Below are 19,264 nucleotides of genomic sequence, written 5' to 3' on the forward strand. Positions count from 1 at the left end.
TGGGCTTCCCACTCAGATGCTTCTTCATCATTAACATATCCGGCCTGGGAATGTGATGCTCCCGTATTGGGGAAGACAGGTGTGTGGTATGAACCATCTTGGTTTAAAACAGGGAGGGCTGGGTACAGGCTGTTTAAGCTTACTGGGTGTACCAAGATGGCCGCCGGCAGGAAGTGCACTGGACTGGGTAGAAAGTGAAGGCATGGGTGCACTAAGATGGCCGCCGGGCTGAGTTGTCACAGTGGGTTGTGCTTGGGTGGTGAGAAAGGAGTGGTTGTTAGACGGAGGGCAGTGCTGTCCCTCCCCTCCTTTTGTTTCAAGTTCCAACATATCATCAGCTCTGTGATACACATACATAATACAATCGCCATCTTTCTTAACTTCCTTTATCCAATTTTCTTTATCACACAGGATTTTTCTCCCTGTTTCTTCAGCAACATAACTTTCGCCACTTCTTTCAACTTTGTTAACTATTTCAACATCTTATCTCCTCTTCACTATCACATTCTTTTCTCTCTCTGTTTCTCGGCTAACGGCTTGAGAGGAGAATACATACAACCAAGGGGTTAATATTCTTTCTCAGTGTTCTTATCAACAAATTCCTTGGGTGGGAGCACATAAAACTGTGCTCCTAGCTTCTACTGTTTGCTATAACCCTGTAATGTACGGTTAATCTCAGAACAAGAACAAACACGTCAGGGGTAGTGAGGAGCAACGGCCCGCGACCCAACAGATCCCCCGGGCAGCCCCCCCCTCCGACCTTAACCAGTCCCCAACCCCTCTCGTGTATAGCAAACAGTAAACCACAAATACACTCACGACAGGACATTACACCTGCCACTCTTCGAACTGCAAAATTTCAGCAGGCTAAGATAACCCCAGGGGCAGACAACTCCCCTTAAACCCAGTTAAAGGCCGTCATTAGAGTTACTCCCAGAGGCCGACAGCCCATCTGGGGGTGATACATCTGTAATGCTTTCAGACTGCAACGCCAGCAGCTGAGATAACCCTCAAAAATTCGACGAACCCAGAGTAACCCGTCCCATAACCGACTGCCACAATAACCCATCTCACTCCAGAGGCCGACAGCTCATCTGGAGAGGAGAACACACATGTAGCACTTTTAGACTGCTGAGTTTCGTAGCCCAAAGAATGGCAGACAGTGAACAAATACAGTCAGCTGAAACCCATTGACAGGTTCGTTAAAACAACCTCAGGCGAGAAAATACCTGCCTCTAAGACAGTCTCAGCATACCGACAGAATCCAGCCGTCAACCGAAAGATAAGAAAGTCGTACAGTGGTAAGAATATAAATAAGACTTACCGGTACTGTTAGGGCTGCGCAAACCCCCATCTCATCAATCAGTTAACGCCCGAATGCTTATCGCAGTATAGCTTTGACTGTAGCCTGAGGTCCCAGGTTTCGGCACCATCTGTTATGGGAATGATTAAGAGCTCCAATCGAGCCCAAGGTTATCTGCTGCTGTCTCTAATTGAAAAGTGTGGATATGCATGCATATAAAAGTAAACACTCTGAGACACGCTCAGCTCCGTTACTTCTTACACTTCTAATTTATTCAAGGCGGTGCTAATGTTTTATACACAAAAATACGTAATTGCTATGTTAGTCTAATAGGTGCATCTCATTGGTTAAGATAAAAAAAGAAGATGGAGAATCTTCATAACGAGGTTTGGCTGTCCTTGGTTTTATCTTCAGTTCCGCGTTCTTCTGATGTGTGGGATGTAGGGGGTACCCGCCATTTTGAGAAAAATATAGGAACAGAGCAAACCTGTATACTTATATAATGAGTAAGGAGAAAAATATGTATGCACATAAGAAAATAGACATTTTCAGATTTATTATTATTATTATTTACATCACATTCCTTCACACCCCCCACATCAGAGTTAGCAGAGTTACAGTGCAAAGGGAACTCTGAAGTGAGGAGGAACTCTGCAAACTCTGATGTAAGGGGGCTCTGGTGACCAGAGATCCCCTTTACATCAGAGTCTACAACATTCCCCTTTACACCAGGGTCCGCAGAGTTCCCCTTTACATCAGGGTCCATTGAATTCCCGCTAACACTTAGCAAAAGCAGTACAGTGACTGACACCAGCCCTTAAGCCCTTAAGTACATAACGAAGAGCAAAAATGATTGATGGTAGAGAAAGCTAATCGCTGTAATGGATTAGGATGAGTGGGTCTGTGTTATTTACAAACCAAAGTCTTGTTGGTTGTATCTATCGTGATGGATTACTTCAGAGTTTTTCTCGTGAGTGACAAAAGTGTTGGTCATCCTTCCATATCTTCTGGTGTAGTCTTCTGGCAGCTAAGGGAATGTCATTCCTTGATGTATTGCTCATTATTCCATCCACCTTCACAGACTATACATCACTGTAGATGAGTCCGATCTCGCCATCGCAATGTATAAGAAACACAACCAGTACGAAGACATGATCCGTCTGGTGGCCAAACACCACCCAGACCTCCTAACAGACACCCATCTGCACCTGGGCAAGGTAAGTCCTCTTCAGCATGAACCTGACCCAGCTGGGGGTTATTCTAATGTCACTCACCTGCTCTTTGTCCACCTGCAGGAGTTGGAGGCTGCAAGGCGTCTTCAGGAGGCAGAGTATCACTACCTAAAGGGGAAGGACTGGAAGGCCACTGTCAATATGTACCGAGCTGCTGATATGTGGGAAGAGGCACACAGGGTATCACCAGCCTTAACCCTCCCACTTTCACTGGATTATGATGCATATCTATTGCTTTACATGTCCATCATACTGCTCCCCCCTCTTCTCACCCCATTCTGCTCAGCTGCATTACCTTACTGTGTCCTGTCTGTCATACTGCTCCCCCTCTTCTCATTATACTGATCCACTGCATTACCTTACTGTGTCCTGTCTGTCATACTGCTCCCCCTATTCTCACCTTATACTGATCCACTACATTACCTTACTGTGTCCTGTCAGTCATACTGCTCCCCCTCTTCTCATTATACTGATCCACTGCATTACCTTACTGTGTCCTGTATGTCATACTGCTCCCCCTCTTCTCATTATACTGATCCACGGAATTACCTTCTGTGTCCTGTCTGTCATACTGCTCCCCCTCTTCTCATTATACTGATCCATGGAATTACCTTACTGTGTCCTGTCTGTCATACTGCTCCCCCTCTTCTCATTATACTGATCCACTGAATTACCTTACTGTGTCCTGTCTGTCATACTGCTCCCCCTCTTCTCATTATGCTGATCCACTGCATTACCTTACTGTGTCCTGTCTGTCATACTGCTCCCCCTCTTCTCATTATACTGATCCACCGAATTACCTTACTGTGTCCTGTCTGTCATACTGCTCCCCCTCTTCTCATTATACTGATCCACTGAATTACCTTACTGTCTCCTGTCTGTCATACTGCCCCCCCCTCTTCTCATTATACTGATCCACTGAATTACCTTACTGTGTCCTGTCTGTCATACTGCTCCCCCTCTTCTCACCTTATACTGATCCATGAAATTACCTTACTGTGTCCTGTCTGTCATACTGCCCTCCACCCTCTTCTCATTATACTGATCCACTGCATTACCTTACTGTGTCCTGTCTGTCATACTGCCCCCCCCCCCCCCTCTTCTCAATATACTGATCCATGGAATTACCTTACTGTGTCCTGTCTGTCACACTGCCCCCCCCCCCCTCTTCTCATTATACTGATCCACTGCATTACCTTATTGTGTCCTGTCTGTCATACTGCCCCCCCCCTCTTCTCATTATACTGATCCACTGCATTACCTTACTGTGTCCTGTCTGTCATACTGCCCCCCCACCCTCTTCTCATTATACTGATCCACTGCATTACCTTACTGTGTTCTGTCTGTCATACTGCCCCCCCCTCTTCTCAATATACTGATCCATGGAATTACCTTACTGTGTCCTGTCTGTCACACTGCCCCCCCCCCCCCCTCTTCTCATTATACTGATCCACTGCATTACCTTACTGTGACCTGTCTGTCATGCTGCCCCCCCCCCCCCCTCTTCTCATTATACTGATCCACTGCATTACCTTACTGTGTCCTGTCCATACTGCTTCCCTTCCCCTCTTCTCACTCTTTGCTGGGTCCTCTCTGTTGCCCTCTTCTCATACCAGTCTTCCCTCCCTGTCATCTTTCTGATATCCTGTCACTCTGCTGACATTTTGCCTCTTGATCTTGAACTAGGTGGCCAAGACGCACGGTGGACCCAGTGCCTACAAACAGGTGGTCTATCTGTGGGCGAAGAGCCTGGGGGGAGAGGCGGCTGTAAAACTCCTGACCAAATTTAACCTGCTGGAAATGGCAATTGAGCAAGCCACAGAGAAATTGTAAGTCAGCCGGGACCATGAAGGTTTCCTTCTGTTCATCCTGAGTGTTGGCTGACCCTATGTGGGTTCTGTGCTAAAGGGTCACTGTCACCCACCTGATCCCTTCCTATAAGTTTAGCACACATATAAATATTTTTATTTATTTAGGATATCTAAGATTCTGGGAAGCTTAGACAGGAAATATCTAGGTCCTGCTGGTAACAAGTCTGATCACGGTACCCTTGTTTGGTTGGCTTGAGGCAAAAGCCTTCTTTACCTCTCCGCTAAATCTGTCCTCTTAGAAATAATTTAAAAAACCAATAATAGCGTAGCGCTACCCTTTTATTACCTAGCAATATACCACAACCATACTGATTGTGAAAAAAAAAATTCTCCTGTGCAATCATAATCAATGATAATATCACATTAATAACCACAAGAATATGTTAACTAAAGTGCATTCAAAACACAGTGATATTAAGTCCGCAATGTCAGTGCTGCAAATTATCAGTTCATAGTTCAATCCTCAAAACCATGCATTAAGCAAGTAGCATTCAAACATCAATATTGGTGACTAAATCCTCAATCCCAGTGCTGGTAATCAACAGGTCCAAACACACGTCAGAAACTTTATTACTTCTCCATGTGAATTTTATATATATACCCGTCTCAAAGTGCCACTCTGTATTCTCCACATGAACACAGTGATCCACCATTAAGTGAATTCACCACTTGCCTCTCTCCTAGACCCATTAAATATAGGTCTAAATGCCCTTAGTATTCCCCCCTAAGTGAGGGTTAGCCTTCCTCCTCAGCGCCTGGGTTTTGGTTCATATGTGGGTGGGTCCCTTTAAGACACTTCCCTCCTGGTTGGCAATAGTGACCAAAAAAATAATAGGACTGCGTTATAATAATAGGAGTGTAATACCATTTAGATGTATAAAAGTTTCCTCTTTAGTTATAAAATAACACTTGCATAGCATTGGGACACCTAAAATGGTGTATATATAGTCATTAAACAGTAACGGCATTTCCTTCTCACCATTTTCTGGTCTCCGCTGAAACCAAACATGACATTGCCCAGCTCCACCCGATGTGTTGCGTCAGTGGTCAGCTACACAATTGTTTTTTAACTATAACTGGTTGCTGTGGGAACACATGTAGGTGTTGGCAGCAACCAGTATTACCTTTTTAACAGTTTATTTTTGGGATTGGCAGAGCAGGAGTTTTAAATATATTTATTTGTCCCTGATAGGGATACACTGTTGGGTTTCTCAGTCCTAAATTGCCTTGTTACCCAATCCTAAACCAGCATGTGTTCTGTCTGTTTCTGATTCTGTTCCTGCATTTATTTTAGCTCATTTGACTTTGCATTTGAACTGGGCCGTCTGGCAATGAAAGAAAAACTTCCAGAGATCCACCTGAAATACGCCATGTTCCTAGAGGATGAGGTAACCTTTTACTAATGTAACAAGGAGTGTGTATGCCCACATATTGTATAATCTGTACACAGGAGTGTAGGTAGCAGTGATAAGAGGGTACAATCCCTGTTTCTCAGAGTTCTTTGCACAGCACAGGCCACTTCTGAGGTGTGATCTCCTTGCATAGGAGGCTTGACATTCAGAAAAAGCTGCTGATTAGTTCTGCAGAGAGGGTAGAGCTTGACTTTGATTCAGAGTGGAGTATGATGAGGGCAGCCGGCAGAAAGGAAGACATCTCAGCAGTACAAAATTGGGTGGAGATTTTGAAGGGTACTCCTCCAGATTTGTAGACCTTGAGGAGATCTCTAGATCTAGTGGTCCTCCAGCTAGGAACTCCAGGTCTAGTGGTCTTTCAGTTTGGAAACGCAACTTCTAATGATTTACCAGCTGGAAGACTGCAGGTCTAGTGGTCCTTCAGCTAGGAGACTCCAGATCCAGTGGTCGTTCAGCTGGGAGCATCCAGATCCTAGTGGTCTTTCAGCTGGGAGACTCCACATCTAGTGGTCGTTCAGCTGGAAGACTCCACACTTAGTGGCCGTTCAGCTGGGAGACTCCACATGTAGTGGTCGCTCAGCTGGAAGACTCCACATCTAGTGGTCGTTCAGCTGGGAGACTCAACATCTAGTGCTCATTCAGCTGGGAGACTCCAGATCTAGTGGTGTTTCAGCTGGAAGACTCCATATCTAGTGGTGTTTCAGCTAGGAGCCTCCAGATCTAGTGGTTGTTCAGCTGGAAGACTCCACATCTAGTGGTCGTTCAGCTGGAAGACTCCACATCTAGTGGTCGTTCAGCTGGAAGACTCCACATCTAGTGCTCATTCAGCTGGTTGACTCCAGATCTAGTGGTGTTTCAGCTGGGGGACTCCAGATCTAATGGTCTTTTCAGCTGGGAGCCTCCAGGAGCAGGTATCCTGCTCTATAATACTATAAAGGGAAGCACTGCAAGATTCCCTTTTATTATGACATAATACACGATACCACTGCAGATGCCACAATCTACAAGTGTCTAGTTTTCCAAGATCACTGTAGAAAATTGCATCAAAAGAATATAATAGAAAAGAATGAGTAGCACAGACAGTTCATCTTGCAGACACTCTCCTTAGCTAAAGCTTGCACTTCCTACATCCATTTTAGTTTTCCCTCTGTCTTTTCTGGACCTGATTTTTCTGGAATGTCTCTTTTTTTGGGATTTCACAGGGAAAGTTCAACGAAGCTGAGGCTGAGTTTGTTAAAGCTGGAAAACCTAGGGAAGCCGTTCTTATGTGAGTGTCTTATCAGTCTTTATCTGACCAATCCCTTCAAAGGCAGCCTCTCATCTACTAGTCTCCTCTTTTTTTTGTCTACACTCTCCATCTGTCTTCTCTATCTTCACCTTTTGTCCTCTTAACCTCCATCTCCTCAATCTTCATCCTATTTAAAATCTCCTCTGTTTTCATCATCTGTCTCTCATCCCTCCTATCTCTTCATTCATTCTATATATCTCTACTACCTCCATCTCTACTCATATCTTCTGCAACTTCATCACTATCTCTGTCCTCCCCATCTCTGTCTCCGTCTCTTACTTCACCTCCATCCTCTCCATCACTGTGTCCATCAAATTCTCTATCTCCATCTCTGTCCTGGTCATTGTCTTCTCTCTCTCTCCATAACCATTCCTATCTCCATCCCTTTTTTTATCTTCATCTTCTCCAAACACTATCTTGTTCATGTCCATTGCAATTCCTATCTAAATCTCCTATGTTTCAATTTTATCTCTCTCCATCCTTTCTATATCTATCACCTTCATTTATCTCTCGCCAATCTCTTCTCTATTTCTTCTATCTCCATCTCTACCTATATCTTCTGCATCTCCAGCACCATCTCTGTCTCCATTTCCATCTCTATCTTGATCAACATCTCCTCTGTCTCCATCTTTTTATGCCCATCATCATCCCTATCCCCATATCCTCTATCTTCATCTCTACCTTCTTAATCTCCATTTATGTCTTTTTTTATCATCACCTTCTCTGTCATTTGCTGTCTACATGTTCTCAGTCTCTTTTTTCTCCACTTCACTATATCTAGCTCTCTTTTCTTCAACTCAATTTTCATCTCTGTCTTCTATATCTCCATCTTTGTCCTCTCCATCACCATCTCTGTCTTTATTACCATCTCTATCTTCATCTCTGTCCTCTCCATCTCCATCACTGTCTGTCTCCATCAACATCTCTGTCCTCTTAATTAGCTTCTCTATCTCCATCCCTTATTTCTTATCTTCATCTTCTCCATCTTTATCTTCTTCATGTCTTTCGCGATTCCTTTATGAAATCTCCTCTGTTTTCATCTCCTTTGTCTGTCCATCCATTCTATCTCTTCATTCCTTATAGATTTCTCTCCATCTCTTTATCTCTTCTATCTCCATCCCTACCTATATCTTCTGCATCTCCATCACCATCTCTGTCTACATTTCCATCTCTACTTTGATCAACATCTCCTCTGCCTGTGTCTCCATCTTTTTTATGTCCCTATCCCCAAATCCTCTATCTTCATCTCTATTTTATGAATCTCCCATTCTGTCTTACCTCCACCTTCTCTGTCTTCTTGGTTTGTTTCGGTTTCTCCGTTTCCCTATATCTAGTTCTGTTTTCTTGATCTCAGTCTCCTCTGTCTCCAGTTTTTATTTTTCCCTCTTTAGCTTCTCTCTCTATCTTCTCTATTCTATCCTCATCTGGTCTATCACTCCTCTTTATGTCCTTTCATTTGATGACCAATATAATATTCAGGTCATCCCCCAAAAAGTTGTCGATGTGGAAACATCTGTCCCCTCATAAAATATTATCTGTGCTTATAAGGTATGTCCACAACCAGGATTGGGATTCAGCGCAGAGAGTGGCTGAGCTGTACGATCCTGGGAGTGTTGGTGATGTTCTGAAGGGACAGGCTCTCTTTGCCTTTGAACAGAAAGATTATCAGAAGGCAGAAGCATTCTTACTGCGTGCCCAAAGACCAGAGCTTGCTGTGTCCCATTACAAGGTAACTGCTGGGGTTGGAGCAGCTTATGACTTATGTGTGACTAATGGCGGTATGAGGATAAGGGTTCAGGACTTCTTCTTTGTGGTGCATTACTGATGGAATTTTTGGGGAAAGTGTAGGTCTGTGTGACTAAATTCAGCAGTTTCAGGGGAGTTTTGCTAGTAGGTGGTGTCGATCATGTCTCCACGTCAGAGGTTAGAATTGTCTTATAATGTCATCCCCATACTCATATCCTAAGATTCTGCTGCCTTACAAGTCTCTGGTAGGTGACTTCACATTAGAGGTCTTGACCGCTACCAAGTAATAGTTGCTCATCTGCATTCCAGGGTTCACCTGTCTTATGTGCTCCTGGTAGATAACCTGAGGTCACCACTGGCATGAAACATCTAGAGACCTACATCTATTAGAGACCCTATATCTCTCTGGTAGACGACTTGAAGCCAGAGGCCTCCATTGCCATGGAACATCCAGAGACCTACATCTACTAGAGATCTTACATCTCTCTGGTAGATGGCTCAAAGTCGGAGGTCACCACTGCCATGGAACATTCAGAGACCTACAGTACATCTACCAGAGATCTTGCATCTCTCTGGTAGATGGTTCAAAGTCAGAGGTCACCATTGTCAAGGAACATCCAGTGACCTACAGTACATCTATCAAAGATCTTAAATCTCTGATAGATGACCTGAAGTCAGAGGTAACCACTGCCATGAAATATCCGGAGAACTACATCTACCAGAGACCTTACATTTCTCTGGTAGATGGCCTGAGGTCAGAAGTCACCACTGTCATGTAATAACTGCCCCATACCTTCATCCCAGGGTTTTGCAGTCTTATATATTCATGGAAGATGGCCTGAGGTCAGAGCTTGACACCTTTATCTAATTCAGAGTTTTCCTGTTTTTCATCTTGCGTTGGTCTCGGGTCAGAGGTCACCAAAACCATGTAATACCAGCCTCCTATTTTCATCCCAGGAATGCACCTCAGGTCTTGGGTGGCCACTGTTTTGTGATTACTACCTTCTGTGTGACCTATTGCTGTCTGCAGTTTTATTGGAAGTGTTGGTAGCATCTGTGTGATGTCTGCCTATTTTACTATTTCTTCCGCTACAGGAGGCTGGGATGTGGAGCGATGCCATCCGAATCTGCAAGGAGTATGTCCCTGCCATGCTGGAGCAGCTGCAGCTGGAATACGAGAGGGAGGTGACAACGAAAGGAACCAGGTGAGCTGGTTTGTCCCTTGAATGTGTCTACCTGCATCAATGACTATGGGAGAGGGGGGAACAGTGTCCACATTGCAGGTCACAACATAAGGACATCTACTGTATAATGCGCCAAGACTGGCCTTCATCTGCATGCAGACCCGCATCCAGCTGTACACCAGTAATAGGAAATCCTCTCTTTTGGCAGGGGGACAGAGGCCTTGATAGAACAAGCCCGGGAGTGGGAGCAGGCCGGGGAATACGCCCGAGCGGTGGACTGCTACCTGAAGGTGAAGGATCTGGATAATGTGAGCCTATTGGAGAAATGTTGGATGAAGGTATGAGGTCAGCGTTCATTCTCTCTGCTCTGTGTCCCGGCCTTCTGATGTTTATGGTGTTGCTACCGTCTTTGCAGGCAGCTGAACTGTCCATCAAGTTCCTGGTACCTAGCAGAAGTCTGGAGGTCGTCCGTCTAGTGGGTCCCAAGCTGGTCTCTGCCGGAAGACACAACGCGGTGAGGACACAGAGATGACCCATATCGGGCACCAATGTGTTAAATTATTGCAGATTATTTTATAGATAGATTGTCTTGGCTATGGGGGTACCTCATCCATATGAGAATTCCTAGAAATTTGGACAAATTGAGCGGACTTTACCAGTACCAGAGAAGGACAAACACTCTATAATAATACTAAATCTCTTTATTACAAAAACTTAAAAAAATGTTTACACGTTTTGTATAACAAGCAAGAAAATAGAGCTCTGATTAATACAACTACTTAATACATATCGAGCAGATCTCTGTTACTATTTGGGTCAAGAGGTCGACACGTTTCACTTACATGCTTCCTTAGGACTTTATTTCCTTGACTATAGACAGAGATCCTGTTCAAAGAAGAAAAAGAGAGGGAGACATCACATTCTAATCAGATATAGAGTGCAGCATAACATTTTACCAAAATGATCCCCATAGACATATATACAGGGGATACCATGTGTATAGAGGGCTATTTACATTATAAGAAAGAGCCCTCGCAAGAGTGACGTGCCACCTGTCATCCAGAAACAGCGTAACAAACAATGTTCTCTATAGATGAGTCAGCAAATATAAAGACACAATTAACCAAATGGTCTTATTCTGAAAAATAATGATAATAAGCATAAGGTTGAGAAGTGGCCATGGATGATGTAAATGGTGCTAGCTCGATAAGATAGATGCAATGACATACTACTTACTGGGCACTATATATCCCAGAGGGAAAAGGGAGGGGAGGAAGGTCAACCACTAATTCTCACTGTATTTGGTTTCTTAAAATGACCTCTAAGGAATCTAAAACACAATGCATCATCAGTATTCTGAAAATTCACCTTCATTTACCAAAGGGCTAATGTCCGAGGATCTACATAGCTGAAAATACATTATATGGCAGACATCCAACTTCACATCGAAATCCTATTACTTAGCCAGAGAATCTGAGATATGCACATACGTGCGGCCAGTAAGTTACATTCACGGCTTCACAGACAATGGACAGTTTGTCCGTTTTCAAGACTAGACCAACAGCACTCCCCTCTATCGACTCCTACTAGGTAACACCTTGGCGTCCCTTATTGCTCATTTCCCCAAACTGGTGTTAATATAGGCTGTTTTTGGTGCCAGATCAGCAGTTTAATCATCATTTGTATCAGCTGTAGAGGGGAGGCAATCTCTGATGTTCACACATCCCAATTCAACCATACAGCGCTGCCCAGTATCGCGGTATGGTCCCGCGCAACCTCTATCCCATACCTATAACCAGCACCAAACCATCATTATATAATTAACCCGACCAAATACAATTAAAAGTGATACTAAAGGATCGTTTTTATTTTTTTTAAATAACAAATAAACATGTCATACTTACATCCACTGTGCAGCTCATATGCACAGAGTGGCCCCCGAACATCCATTTCTGGGGTCCCTCAGCGGCTCTTGTGGCTCCTCCCTGCATTAGATAACCCCCTTGGAGAAGCACTCTCCCGAGGGGGCTACCTTGCAGGTGCGCTCCCGAGTCCAGCATTCTGCGTCCATAGAGGCTGAAATGCAGGACTCGGCCCCGCCCCCCAGCGCCCGCGTCATTGGATTTGATTGACAGCAGCGGGAGCCAATGGCTGCGCTGCTATCAATCTATCCAATCAAGAGCAGGGAACCCGCGGAGAGAGGGACAGCGGAGACGCGCAAACGGAAATTCAGGGCTTAGGTAAGTAAAACGAGGGGGCTGGGGGGCCGGTGACTGCAAGGTGTTTTTTCACCTTAATGCATAGGATGCATTAAGGTGAAAAACGGGAGCCTTTACGACCCCTATAAATAGCAAAACCGCAGATTATTCTCTATTTTTAATTTGAACCTACAACGCACAACAAGGGAAAGCACCTGTACGAAAGACTTTAGATGAGAGCTGCAATTCTCTAAGCAGCTTCACTGCTCTCGATTTTTGTACATGTCCCAGGAGTCACAAAAATGTACTTTTAGAAAGATTTCATTAAGTTGTAGAGACTTTCCACACTTTTTTTTTAAAAGAAATCACCATTTTTTTCCACCGCTAATTGGACATGATCTATTATACAGTATTCGGTGAAGGAAAATCATTAATGTCTCTCTTTGTATTGTCAATTATTCTCTTAAACATTGCCATATGGAAAGCAATTATCTCAGAGCTTGTTAGAGGTATAGCACCAATGGCATGGAGAGCATTGTGCCATATGACAGGTCTCTAGGTGGGGCTAGATCAGAGCCAGATTCTGGACCATCAGTGGTATGATCGGATCTGCTGTCTTTTTGTGGGCATTAACGCACTGGCTGCTTCAGTGAGCTCATTGGACCCAACAGCTGACCTCTTCCACATATCACATCTAACTGGCTCGAGTGTAAGTGAAGGATGAATCTCATTCTATGTTGATGTGCGACTCTTGTCTCCAGGCGGCTGAGCTCTATCTAAACCTGGACCTGGTGAAGGAGGCCATCGATGCCTTTATAGATGGAGAAGAATGGAACAAGGCCAAGAGGGTGGCTAAGGAGCTGGATTCCAGGTAATTCCTCATTTGTCTGTTTGTCTTTCCAGAGAAGAGTTACTTACACTACCCAGATCATCATTGTGTCATCCTTCTGTGGAGGTCTCCAGGTCAAAGGTCAGAAATGACATGCGGTATCTCACAAACATGAGCACATCCCTCACATTTTTGTCAATATTGTATTATATCTTTTCATGTGACAACACTGAAGAAATTACACTTTTGCTACAATGTAAAGTAGTGAGTGTACAGCTTGTATAACAGTGTAAATTTTCTGTCCCCTCAAAATAACTCAACACAGCCATTAATGTCTAAACTGCTGGCAACAAAAGTGAGTACACCCCCTAAGTGAAAATGTCCAAATTTGGCCCAAATTAGCCATTTTCCCTCCCCGGTGTCTTGTGACTCGTTAGTTTTGCAAGGTCTCAGGTGTGAATGGGGAGCAGGTGTGTTAAATTTGGTGTTATCGCTCTCACTCATACTGGTCACTGGAAGTTCAACATGGCAAAGAACTCTCTGAGGATTTGAAAAAAAGAATTGTTGCTCTACATAAAGATGGCCTAGGCTATAAGAAGATTGCCAAGACCCTGAAACTGAGCTGCAGCACGGTGGCCAAGACCATACAGCGGTTTAACAGGACAGGTTCCACCCAGAACAGGCCTCGCCATGGTCGACCATGGAATTGAGTGCACGTGCTCAGTGTCATATCCAGAGGTTGTCTTTGGGAAATAGATGTATGAGTGCTGCCAGCATTGCTGCAGAGGTTGAAGGGGTCAGCCTGTCAGTGCTCAGACCATACGCCGTACACTGCATCAAATCGTCCCAGAAGGAAGCCTCTTCTAAAGATGATGCACAAGAAAGCCCGCAAACAGTTTGCTGAAGACAAGCAGACTAAGGACATGGATTACTGGAACCATGTCCTGTGGTCTGATGAGACCAAGAAAAACTTATTTGGTTCAGATGGTGCCAAGCGTGTGTGGTGGCAACCAGGTGAGGAATACAAAGACAAATGTGTCTTGCCTACAGTCAAGCATGGTGGTGGGAGTGTCATGGTTTGGGGCTGCATGAATGCTGCGGGCACTGGGGAGCTACAGTTCATTGAATGCCAACATGTACTGTGACATACTGAAGCAGAGCATGATCCCCTCCCTTCAGAGACTGGGCCACAGGGCAGTATTCCAACATGATAACGACCCCAAACACACCTCCATGACGAGCGCTGCCTTGCTAAAGAAGCTGAGGGTAAAGGTGATGGACTGGCCAAGCATGTCTCCAGACCTAAACCCTATTGAGCATCTGTGGGACATCCTCAAATGGAAAGTGGAGGAGCGCAAGGTCTCTAACATCCACCAGCTCTGTGATTTCGTCATGGAGGAGTGGAAGAGGACTCCAGTGGCAACCTGTTAAGCTCTGGTGAACTCCATGCCCAAGAGGGTTAAAGCAGTGCTGGAAAATAATGGCGGCCACACAAAATACTGACACTTTGGGCCCAATTCGGACATTTTCACTTAGGCGTGTACTCACTTTTGTTGCCAGCGGTTTAGACATTAATGGCTGTGTGTTGAGTTATTTTGAGGGGACAGCAAATTTACACTGTTATACAAGCTGTACACTCACTACTTTACATTGTAGCAAAGTGTCATTTCTTCAGTGTTGTCACATGAAAAGATATAATAAAATATTTACAAAAATGTGAGGGGTGTACTCACTTTTGTGAGATACTGTATCATGGGAGGAGAGTTATTAAAACTGGAGCTGTGTATGTAGTTACGTGGAAGGTAAATAACCACGCAATGAATTTCCAAAAGAGCAGGAGGTTTAATATCAGCTGAAGCTGGGAGCAAATTCATTATTTGCTCAAAGAAAGAAGACACGCAGGTCTTTGTTATAAAAAGCTTCACCTTTGAATTACAGTGCCTTGAAAAAAGTATTCATACCCCTTGAAATTTTCCACATTTTGTCATGTTACAACCAAAAATGTAAATGTATTTTATTGAGATTTTAGGTGATAGACCAACACAAAGTGGCACATAATTGTGAAGTGGAAGGAAAATGATAAATGGTCTAATTTTTTCTCAGTATAAATACAACTGTTCTGTGAAGCCTTGAGAGGTTTGTTAGAGACTCTTAGTGAACAAACAGCATTATGAAGGCCAAGGAACACACCAGAAAGGTCAGCGATAAAATTGTAGAGGAGTTTAAAGCAGGGTTATGCCCTGTAAACACGACCGGTTTTGCCATCGGAATAAACTCTGAAGGTTTTTCCGACGGAGTTCCGATGGAAGTCCGCTCAAGCTGTCTTGCATTCACATGGTCACACCAAATTCCGTCCGTCCAGAACGCGGTGACATACAACACGTACGACGGGACTAGAAAACGGAAGTTCAATAGCCAGTAGCCAATAGCTTCCGTCTCGTACTTGCTTCAGAGCATGCGTCGTTTTTGGTGCGTCGGAACAGCATACAGACAAGCGTTTTTTCCAATAGTAATTTGTTCTGTCGGAAAAATATAGAACATGTTCTCTATCTAAGTCCGTTTGAATTTTCGACAGAAAAAGTCCGATGGGGCATACACACGGTTGGAATATACGATGAAAAGCTCCCATCGTACTCTTTCTGACGGAAATTCCGCTTGTGTGTACGCGGCATTAGGTTATAAAAAAAATACCAGAAGCTTTGAACATCTCATGGAGCACTGTTCAATCCATCATCCGTAAATTGAAAGAGTATGGCCCAACTGCAAACCTACCAAGACATGGCCGTTCACCTAAACTGACAGGCCGGGCAAGGAGAGCATTCATCAGAGAAGCAGCCATGAGGCCCATGGTAACTCTGGAGGAGCTGCAGAGATCCACAGCTCAGGTGGGAGAATCTGTCCACAGGATAACTATTAGTCGTGCACTCCACAAATCTGACCTTTATAGAAGAGTGACAAGAAGAAAACCATTGTTGAAAGAAAGCCATAAGAAGTCCCCCTTGCAGTTTGTGAGAAGCCATGTGGAGGACACAGCAAACATGTGGAAGAAGGTGATCTGGTCAGATGAGACCAAAATTGAACTTTTTGTCCTAAAAGAAAAATGCTATGTGTGGGGGGAAAACTAACACTCCACATCACCCTGAACACACCATCCCCACTGTAAAACATGGTGGTGGCAGCATCATGTTGTGGGGATGCTTTTCTTCAGCAGGGACAGGGAAGCTGGTCAGAATTAATGGGAAGATGGATGGAGCCAAATACAAGGCAATCTTAGAAGAAAACCTGTTAGAGTCTGCAAAAGACTTGAGAATGGGGCGTAGGTTCACCTTCCAGCAGGACAACGACCCTAAACATACAGCCAGAGCTACAATGGAATAGTTTAGATCAAAGCAAATTCATGTGTTAGAATGGCCCACTCAAAGTCCAGACCTAAATCCAATTGAGAATCTGTGGCAAGACTTGAAAATTGCTGTTCACAGACGCTCTCCATCCAATCTGACAGAGCCCGAGATATTTTACAAAGAAGAATGGGCAGAAATGTCACTCTGTAGATGTGCAAAGCTGGTAGAGACATCCCCAAAAAGACTTGTAGCTGTAATTACAAATGTACACAACACTTTTCACATATTTATTTGTAAAATATTTTGAAGATCATTTATCATTTTCCTTCCACTTCACAATTATGTGCCACTTTGTGTTGGTCTATCACATAAAATCCCAATAAAATACATTTACGTTTTTGGTTGTAACATGACAGAATGGGGAACATTTTTCAATGGGCTAAGGCCCCTTTTACACTTATACGACTTGTCCCGCAGCCCCCCCTCCCCCAAAGCATCCACCCCCCCCCAATGTTGAGGGCATACGGCCTGGTACGGTTCGGGGGGGAGGGCACTTGCTCGTCCCCACCCCCTTTCCTGACCGGCCGGGCTGCATGCTCGGATAAGGGTCTGGTATGGATTTTGGGGGGAACCCCACGCCGATTTTTCAGCGTAGGGGGGTTCCCCTTAAAATCCATACCAGACCTAAAGGCCTGGTATGCCCCTGGGGGGGGAACCCACGCCGTTTTTTTATTTAAAATTTGGCGCGGAGTTCCCACTCATGATTTATACCAGACAGCTGTCAGCATTGCCTGTCGCTCATTGCGAAAGGAAAAAAAAGTTTTCCTTTCCCGATCAGCGAGCCAGCTCGGCGCTGGCTCCCGCGACGGGGCTCCCAGGTGTCAAATCTCACCGATAACAGCAGCGAGATTGACACAATATCGCGGTCACCTACAGTATGTTTTCATTTGTTGATGCCAAAGTTGTGGCAAAGTCGTACAAAGTAGTACTGCTCCCAAATCGCAGTAAAATAGCGGTAAAATCGCGTGACTTTGAAGTCGTATAAGTGTGAAAGGGGCCTAAGAGCACTTTTTCAAGGCACTGTACATGTGGTACAATATGATTGGTTGCTAAGATCTACATCATTGTAACTAACCATAAATCTGAGATCTGTTATACAACCGTAAAAACGTATTCATTCCCACATTTCCTATATGTTTATGAAAATTATTTATAACTGTTTTTGTCCATAGTTTTACTTATTTAAAATACTTGTGTAGAGACAGTATGACACCCAACATGTTAAATCAAACTCTTCTTGTTTTGGTAAGACTTCTCCAACCCAAGGACATAAACATATTTACGACTTTGGGAAAATGAACTTTCCTTTCGCCCCTCTCTACCTGTTAAGTGTCATGTAGCGTTCAACCAGACAGTTCTATATATGTATGTATTCATATATTTGCTGCATAAATATGCACTGTAAAATGTATGCAAAGTTAACTATTTTATTTAATATTGACTCATATTCATATATATATATCAGTTGTGCCCATAACTTTACATACCCTGGCAGAATTTATGATTTCTTGGCCATTTTTCAGAGAATTTGAATAAGACAAAAACTGTTCTTTCACTCATGGTTAGTGTTTGGCTGAAGCCATTTATTGTCAATCACCTGTGTTTACTCTTTTTAAATCATAATGACAACAGAAACTACCCAAATGACCCTGATCAAAAGTTTACACACCCCAGTTCTTAATACCGTGTATTGCCCCGCAATGACAGCTTGAAGTCTTTTGTGGTATTTGTGGATGAGGCTCTTTATCTTCTCAGATGGTAAAGCTGCCCATTTCCTCTTGGCAAAAAGCCTCCAGTTCCTGTAAATTCTTGGACTGTCTTGCATGAACGGCACGTTTTGAGATCTCCCCACAGAGGCTCGATGATATTGAGGTCAGGAGTCTGAGATGGCCACTCCAGAACCTTCATTTTATTCTGCTGTAGCCAATGACAAGTCGACTTGGCCTTGTGTTTTTGGATCATTGTCATGTTGGAATGTCCAAGTACGTCCCATGCGCAGCTTCCTGGCTGATGAATGCAAATGTTCCTCCAGTATTTCTTGATAACATACTGTATTAATCTTGGCATTCATTTTGACCAAATTTCCTGTTCCTTTGTAGCTCACACATCCCCAAAAACATCAGCGATCCACCTCCGTTCATCATAGGCCTTGTTTACTCCTCTCCAAATGTAGCGTTTATGGTTGTGGCCAAAAAGCTCAGTTTTGGCCTCAACACTCCAAATGACTTTGTGCCAGAAGGTTTGAGGCTTGTCTCTGTGCTGTTTGGTGTATTGTAAGCGGGAGATACTTTGTGGCATTTGTGTAGTAATGGTTTTCTTCTGGTGACTGGACCATGCAGCCCATCTTTCTTCAAGTCCGGACTCTGTGCAGGCCAGTCAAGTTCCTCCACCCCAATTTCGCTCATCCATTCTTAATGGACCTTGCATTGGTCCAAATCATTTGGTGGAGGGGGGGTTATGGTGTAGGGTTGTTTTTCAGGGGTTGGGCTTGGCCCCTTAGTTCCAGTGAAGGGAACTCTTAAGGCTTCAGCATACCAAGACATTTTGGACAATTTCATGCTCCCAACTTTTTGGGAACAGTTTTCAGGGATGGTCCCTTCCTGTTCCAACAAGACTGCACACCAGTGCACAAAGCAAGGTCCATAAAGACATGGATGAGCAAGTTTGGGGTGGAGGAACTTGTCTGGCCTGCACAGAGTCCTGACCTCAACCAAATAGAACACCTTTGGGATGAATTAGAGTGGAGACTGAGAGCCAGGCCTTCTCATCCACATCAGTGCCTGACCTCACAAATCCGCTT

At 44.1% G+C, this 19,264-nt stretch overlaps 1 protein-coding gene across 1 annotated transcript in view; it reads left to right on the top strand.

Annotated features, from left to right (window-relative positions):
• The window catches only part of IFT172 (intraflagellar transport 172), a 119,662-nt gene that overhangs the window by 73,816 nt on the left and 26,582 nt on the right, over positions 1-19,264 (top strand). The window contains exons 28-37 of the mRNA XM_073624715.1: positions 2,385-2,520; positions 2,599-2,715; positions 4,222-4,364; positions 5,701-5,794; positions 7,021-7,085; positions 8,655-8,835; positions 9,948-10,057; positions 10,245-10,374; positions 10,452-10,550; positions 12,996-13,105. Coding sequence (XP_073480816.1) covers positions 2,385-2,520; positions 2,599-2,715; positions 4,222-4,364; positions 5,701-5,794; positions 7,021-7,085; positions 8,655-8,835; positions 9,948-10,057; positions 10,245-10,374; positions 10,452-10,550; positions 12,996-13,105 — 1,185 coding nt within the window. The remainder of the gene's footprint in view (positions 1-2,384; positions 2,521-2,598; positions 2,716-4,221; positions 4,365-5,700; positions 5,795-7,020; positions 7,086-8,654; positions 8,836-9,947; positions 10,058-10,244; positions 10,375-10,451; positions 10,551-12,995; positions 13,106-19,264) is intronic.

This window comes from Aquarana catesbeiana, linkage group LG04, assembly GCF_042186555.1.
Source record: "Aquarana catesbeiana isolate 2022-GZ linkage group LG04, ASM4218655v1, whole genome shotgun sequence".
Lineage (NCBI taxonomy): Eukaryota > Metazoa > Chordata > Amphibia > Anura > Ranidae > Aquarana > Aquarana catesbeiana.